The sequence below is a fragment of the Rutidosis leptorrhynchoides genome, chromosome 10 (assembly GCF_046630445.1).
Source record: "Rutidosis leptorrhynchoides isolate AG116_Rl617_1_P2 chromosome 10, CSIRO_AGI_Rlap_v1, whole genome shotgun sequence".
Taxonomy (NCBI): Eukaryota; Viridiplantae; Streptophyta; class Magnoliopsida; order Asterales; family Asteraceae; genus Rutidosis; species Rutidosis leptorrhynchoides.
In genome coordinates this window covers 90,248,389-90,256,064 of record NC_092342.1, presented here as the reverse complement: position 1 = coordinate 90,256,064, position 7,676 = coordinate 90,248,389, and the positions used below count along the sequence as shown (strand labels likewise).

Here is a 7,676-nt window from a genome sequence, read left to right as displayed (position 1 = left end):
AATAGGGTTTGTGAATTTGAGGATGAAAAGATAAATGTAAAGAAGAGATGATGAATGAAAAAGGAAATAGACGGGATAGGAAACAGTGTCTTTTTCGTTCAAGGCTAGTGCGGGGAATGGTGTCGGCGCTGAGGTCATCAGTTAGTGAGGCTTGGAATTGTTTGGTTAGCTACTACTTGTTTTCGTTGTCGGATTGTTTACTATATTCATGTTTTTTTCCAATTTGTAGTTTGTATGTCGAGATGTGTGTTGGCTCTCGACGGGTTCAGTTTTAGTTAGCTTTAGTTCGGGTTATGTCGTTAGATTTAGTTTACTGTTTTCGAGCGTTCTACGCATTTGTTTTTGTATCTTGTTTCTCTTTTTCTCTTTTCGAGAAAAAGTTTGTTATAAAGTTTTCGTTATTTTGTCAAAAAAAAAAAGAAATAGACGAATTTATCCGCACATGTTTGGCACATGACAGAGATAACGAAAAAAAATAGGCGACCAAGTGACGGAGGGATGTCAATTGAAAATAATTACAATTCAAAGGACTACCAATAAAAATTAAAAGTTCGGGAACACCGCGTGAAAAAAATGGGTAAAGCACAGGGACGAATGGCGTAATTTTGTCTTATAATTACATTGAGTACAACTTTTACATTCTCCGTTAATTTTGCAAGATTGCCGTTATTAGCCCACCCATTAAAATCCAATTCTCTCACTTTTCCGCAATTCTCGCTTTGATTTTTAGAGAGAGAATTATATAATGATTTCAGAAGATAAAAAAGTGTGCTTAAATGCTCTGAGATGTATTCACACACAGACATATATATACACACACATTACACATAGAACAGAAGAAACAATCAGTAGCTTCCCGTGATCTATATAAACCTGTTCAATAATTTAAGCATGACCCATTTTAGAATCATCCAAATCTTGATCTGGGTTTAACTCAAAATATCAAATTTACAAGTCAATTTTTCATGGGTTGTGTGACATCAAAACAGACAGTTTCTGTAACGCCGGCGGTCGATCATTCCGGTGTGTTCCGGCACAATGCGGCGGTGGGTTCTGGCCGGAATGGTGGTGGTGGTGATGTGGTGGCGGAACTTAAGGGTAGTAATAGTAAGAAGAAGAAGAATAAAAGAAGTGACTCAGGGTTGAGTAGTGTTAGTGGAAATGAGTTGGGTGAGTCAGGTAGAGCGAGTTCAACAAATTGTGATGGTGAGTCAGTGAGTTTTAGGTTAGGTAATTTGCATAAATATGTGGAAGCTGAACAAGTGGCTGCTGGATGGCCTGCTTGGCTTAGTGCTGTTGCTGGTGAAGCTATTCATGGTTGGGTCCCACTTAGAGCTGAATCTTATGAGAAATTAGAAAAGGTTTGTTCTTTATCAAGCTTGTAAAAAAATTCATTATTTGGTGTCTAGTGAGTTGGGGCTTTGTAGAGATTAATCGGCCTAATTGGTTCTTAGTCGGAGTCGGACGTTGACCAACTTTGACTGCCGGAACAAATCCCATTTTGACCTGTTACATCCTAATTTTGATCAATTTTGACCCGTTCACCGCCAATTTTGACCGGATAGGGCCTAGTTGAGTCAAACTACTCCAAAATCCCGACTAGTTAGGACTAGTCGGCCTAGTCGGGCTGGAGCAGTCACACACATTGCTATGCATTTAAGAATTGATATTTGTGTAATGATTTTTTGTTAGTAACATGTTTCCTATATTTTTATCCTTAACTTTAATTTTTCTTTCTAAAGATTGTTTGTTCGATAGGGTTTTTGGATTTATGAGTATTGGATCATTAAAACTTGAAATAGTATTAGTTTTGGGGCGTTTGGTTAGCTTATTATTATGACTTCTAGGGTTGTTAAAATTTTGAAAAGTCCATAAAGCTCATTTCAATAGCTTAAGATGGTATGTACTTCAACGTTTGGCGTTAGCTTAAATCGATAAGCTTATACGCCGGAAATTAAGTTTATGTACTACTTTGAAGTCTTTGATCATAACTATATGGTAGGTATAGTTACTTTCAAAGTGCACATCAAACACTTTTTAACTGCCATAACTATATATGTTATCTATGCCAAATTTATGGTCCAAATCAAGGTTCATATCAGTTGCACACTGATGAACCTGTGTTGAATTTTCGTTTAATAGGTTGGACAAGGTACATACAGCAGTGTTTTTCGTGCTCGTGAACTAGAAACAGGGAGGATAGTTGCCTTAAAAAAGGTCCGTTTTGACAATTTTGAACCCGAAAGTGTTCGGTTTATGGCTAGAGAAATAGTGATCCTTCGTAAGCTTGATCATCCAAACGTTATGAAACTAGACGGTATCATAACTTCCCGATTATCATGTAGCATATATTTAGTTTTCGAATACATGGAGCACGACATTTCAGGACTACTTTCATGCCCCGATATCAAATTCACTGAATCTCAGGTTTGATTAGCAAACTCATGTGTGTTGTTTGACTTTAGAATTAAAAAAAATCAAAAAGATTGAAACTTTTTGTATTTGAATTATGAAACAGATCAAATGCTACATGAAGCAGTTGTTATCTGGGCTCGAGCATTGTCATTCGCGCGGTGTAATGCATCGTGACATTAAAGGGGCAAATCTTTTGGTAAATAATGAAGGTGTAATGAAAATTGGCGATTTTGGATTGGCGAATTTTTGTAATTCGTTTGGTGAAAAAAAACAACCGTTGACTAGCAGAGTGGTAACGTTATGGTATCGGCCACCTGAACTTTTGTTGGGTTCAACCGATTATGAAGCTTCGGTTGATTTATGGAGTATAGGTTGTGTATTTGCTGAACTTCTTCTTGGCACACCTATTCTTCAGGGTAGAACTGAGGTATTGACTTAATTTTGACTTTTAAAAGTCAAACCCACTACCTTTTATCTTCAACATTATCATATACAGTTATACCCATACGATTAACTCGAAAAAGATGATGCCTAGAGTAAGACATGAATCGTTGATCATCTAAAACTAAGAGCATTGATAGAGTACTTTAGTGAGATTGTCACTTTTGGGTTAAATTTATCTTTGTTTGACTTCTAAGTAAGTCAACGTATTGAAAAATGCTGACTTTTTTATATTTTATTTTAACGTTGATATGATGTGTATTTGCTTTCTTCTTGGCACACCTATTCTTCAGGGAAGAACTGAGGTATTGACTTAATTTTGACTTTTAAAAGTCAAACCCTCTACCTTTTATCTTCCAACATTATGATATACAGTTACACCCATAGGATTAATTCGAAAAAGATTATGCCTAGAGTAAGACATGAATCGTTGATCATCTAAAACTAAGAGCATTGATAGAGTACTTTAATGAGATTTTGTCACTTTTGGGTTAAATTTATCTTTGTTTGACTTTTAAGTAAGTCAATGTATTGAAAAATGTTGACTTTTTTGTATTTTATTTTAACGTTGAGCTGAGTTTCTTCTTGGCATACCTATTCTTCAGGGAAGAACTGAGGTACTCACTTCAGTTGACTTTTAAAAGTCAAACCCACTACCTTTTATCTTCAACATTATCTTATACAGTTATAACCCATACGATTAAATCCAAAAAGATGAAGCCTTTAGTAAGACGAAAAGCTTTCGTAAAGGACATTGATGTGATTTTGTCACACTTGGGTTAAAATTTGTCTTTGTTTGACTTTTAAGGTAGTCAATGTTGACTTTTTGTTTTTTTTAACATTGATATGTCTGCAGGTGGAACAATTGCACAAAATCTTTAAGCTTTGTGGGTCGCCGCCAGACGGTTATTGGAAAAGGTCAAAACTTCCTCATGTTACATTGTTTAAACCTCAACAACCTTATGAAAGTTGTCTATGGGAAACTTTTAAAGACTCGCCAAAATGTGCTGTCGAACTTATTGAAACATTGCTGTCTGTCGAACCTAATAAACGTGAAACTGCTTCTTCGGCTCTTGCATCTGAGGTAACACTATATTCACTCAAAAGTCAAGCAAATTATTTGGTCATTTTGTAACATTTTTTTTTTTTTATATGTAACTATAGTATTTCAAAACGAAGCCTTATGCTTGTGATCCATCAAGTTTACCAAAATACCCTCCAAACAAAGAGATCGATGCAAAACATCGTGAAGACTCCGCAAGGTAACACTTTCTCATTTCCATATATGTGTAGTTAGAGTTAGTAGTATCAAGTTTCAATTCATTTGAAAATATGTTGAACTGGGTTAGATTTAGAATTGGGCGGGTCAAATTGTTTTAACGCGTCCAACATAATATTTAAAGTTTTCGCCTTCTTTTTTTGATAAATAGATTTTATATCCAAATACAGTACACCAATTAATGAAGGATAAGAACTTTTTGGCAGGTCAATCTGACCTGACTTGCATGTTCTGACCTGCATTAAAATCACCCATTTTGACGTCCCATACACCAACATGCTGGTCCACCTATTTGCCACCTATTGGGTATAGTGACACTGTTGTAAAAGTTGGTTGACGCGTTGGTGGACGCGTTGGTTGGGGACTAGCCCGTCCCGAGTTGCTCAAAAACGCCTTAAAGGTTGGTTGACGCTAAAAAGTCGGGTCAAAGTCGGTCAGATTCGGTCGAGTCGGGTCTAAGTCGGTCAAAGTAAAAGTTAGGTCCAAAGTTTTACATTTTTTAAATTTGATTTTTTGCCATATGTCTATGTTTGAAATAGAGATTTTTCTAACGACATCCCTAAAGGGCTGCCGTTAAGGTGCAGAAAATGTTGTGTACAAAAGAATAACCGTCAATCAAAAGTCAATAACAACCGTCATATACAACCCATGTATGCACGTTAACGACAGTCCTAAGGAATATCGGTAGAAAAATCCTTGAAATAATTATGCGTAATATTTTATTACTAAAAGTCAACGTTGGTCAAGGCCCGACTCGTCCCTAACATGACCGACTTATCCCTCCAAGGTCCCATCCGACTCGTCCCGACTCGCGACTTTTACAGCCTTGGATAGTGATCTTGAAGTGGTCAATTGGGCATATATATCTAGAGTTTTGATCATGTTGTGGACACACTACATTAATTCTACATGGATTGTTCATTAGTCTGTTTTGTCGATTTCAGTTCATATTTGTTCTAAATTATGGTCAACTGAGGAATAGGTTCATGCTTTATGTAGGAAAAAACCGGCTGGGAGAGCTCGTGGACCTGAAATTTCAAGAAGAATAGTCAAAAAACAGAATGGATTGACTAAATTGGCACCCGAAGAGGTTTGTGTTTAATTTGACAAATTTAGTCTTTGTTTTCTTTTAAATCTAGTCTTAACAATGAAGTATAAACATCTCTACAGGGTTTACCGCCTAAACGTCAAAGTCAAAGTCAAATCAGGATTAAAGTCAACGGAAATAGTTTAGATGATAAAAAAGCAGACATAATATTGGGTTTCGAGCTACGAAAAGCGTCTATAAACACAACGGATGACGGTTCACACATGAAACATGCATCTCAAGGAGACATTCCATATTCTGGGCCGTTACAAGTACCGGGTTCAAGTGGTTTTGCGTGGGCCCGAAGGCGTTTAGATGATTCTTTATCTGTTAGATCACGCAGCCGGTCTAGTTCAAGAAGCCTGATTTCGGAACCTTCTGGAACTTCACATTTGAAAAACTTCGAATCCAAATGTAACGAAAATCTTGATCGAACCGATGTAAAGGGTCAGGATTCGAATGATACGGGGTCGCGTGGACTGGTCATTAAGAATTGGACCCAGTTAGAGAGGCCAGAATCGTTTGATGCAGGTTCAGATGGGTTTATAAGGAGAATCAATATGGTAAGTGTGTTAAGGGTATTTTTTAAGGTTTTAGGTTTTCATGTGTTGATTTCAAATTGACCCATGACCCATTTCAACACAAAACTGTTTTGACCCGTTACCCAAACCGACTCAACCTGACCTGTTTGCAGATGTATCAAGATAAAGAAGAGAAGGTTGAGTTTTCGGGACCTTTGTTATCTCAACCGAACCGAATTGATGAGCTTTTAGAGAGACATGAACGCCAGGTTCGCCAAGCGGTTAGAAGATCGTGGTTCCAAAGAGGTAAAATCTCATATATTGGCATCCGTTTTGACCAATTGTTGACTATGGTTGTCAACCACTGACTCATTTAATGTTAAAATCAACTAGGTGTCAGTTCTAACCCATTTGCTTGTATACAAAGGTTGTGTTTCATCTCTAATGGGTAAAACAAGTAGAAAAAAGGTTTTTAGGTACAAAGGTAAATGGGTCAATTTAATAGAAATAGTTAATAGTTGAATGTACAATTATAATGCACAAATCATCCTAAAGCATTACAATCAAAAGAAATCTTGAACTGCAAATTTGACAAACTATATATATATAGTTATGCTAAATGAAAAATATACGGCAAAAATGTTCCGGGTCAACTCGGCCCGTTTTGAACACGAAAAAAAAAAAATACTCGTTTGAACAGTTGCATAACCTGCCCATTTTCATTACCTGCATATTTGAAAAAATATATATAGTTATCTACGGCAAAATTGTTCTGGGTCAACTTGGCCCGTTTTGAGCAGGATTTGAATTTGTTTTTTTTTTTTTTTTTTTTTAGTGAGTAGTTTGAAAATGAATCAGACTTAATAGTTGAATGTACAATTATAATGCACAAATCATCCTAAAGCATTACAATCAAAAGAAATCTTGAACTGCAAATTTGACAAACTATATATATATAGTTGTATGCTAAATGAAAAATATACGGCAAAAATGTTCCGGGTCAACTCGGCCCGTTTTGAACAGGACAAAAAAAATACTCGTTTGAACAGTTGCATAACCTGCCCATTTTCATTACCTGCATATTTGAAAAAATATATATAGTTATCTACGGCAAAATTGTTCTGGGTCAACTTGGCCCGTTTTGAGCAGGATTTGAATTTGATTTTTTTTTTTTTTTAGTGAGTAGTTTGAAAATGAATCAGACTTAATATCTTAATAATAAAAGTAATCGTTGTTTGTGCAGGGAGGAAAGTCACCTAGTGCAATAGAGATGATTCTTGCCACTTTTCTAAAACGGTTTTTGTTTGAAAACTTGAGCCTTTGAGGGATGGTTAGGGCCTAAAGGACTGAAATTGCTAACCCATTTGCAGTAAAGTAAACGTGATGGTCCTTATGTCAAGACTAGATGGGGTTAATTAATGCAACCAACATGGTTCCAAATCTTCCTTATTCTCCAACCTATATTTTTGGTATTTAATCTAGGTTCAATTCTATCTCTATCATATATGTATAGGTTATTCAAATGCAGTGTTACAGGAAATCAGTGTGTTTAAGAGGTGAAAAAAGAGTCCAAAAATTATGGAATTGAACCAAATTTCATCAAAATGGATGGTTTGAAAGTTATGATATTTCAGTTTTGGTCTTTCTTTAAATGTATCATATAACATACTATTAATCTTTAATCTGTGAATTATTTTAATTTGAGTATTTGGATAGACTTGGGAACATTGGATTGCTCAAGGAGCAAATCAGATTCAATGTGACTACATTATTTCTGTGTGATGCAGCGAAATCTGAAGTAGTAAAGTTAACATATACACTTGGTTGTTGACTAGATTTTAATTACCATATTTTAAATAAACACATCAATTCAAATCTAATATACTGATAACTCATGTATGAACACATAGGTAATTTTTTTTAGTATGACAAC

At 35.7% G+C, this 7,676-nt stretch overlaps 1 protein-coding gene across 1 annotated transcript; it reads left to right on the top strand.

Moving 5' to 3' along the window:
• The first annotated feature begins 847 nt into the window (after window positions 1–847).
• On the top strand, window positions 848–7,319 carry LOC139872442 (protein IMPAIRED IN BABA-INDUCED STERILITY 1-like). Its single transcript, XM_071860317.1, has 9 exons — window positions 848–1,361; window positions 2,143–2,427; window positions 2,519–2,842; window positions 3,713–3,940; window positions 4,021–4,118; window positions 5,135–5,225; window positions 5,306–5,785; window positions 5,917–6,049; window positions 6,987–7,319. Exons 1-9 carry the CDS (start codon window positions 966–968, stop codon window positions 7,001–7,003), a joined length of 2,052 nt encoding a protein of 683 aa, XP_071716418.1. The 5' UTR covers window positions 848–965; the 3' UTR covers window positions 7,004–7,319.
• The last annotated feature ends 357 nt before the right edge of the window (window positions 7,320–7,676 follow it).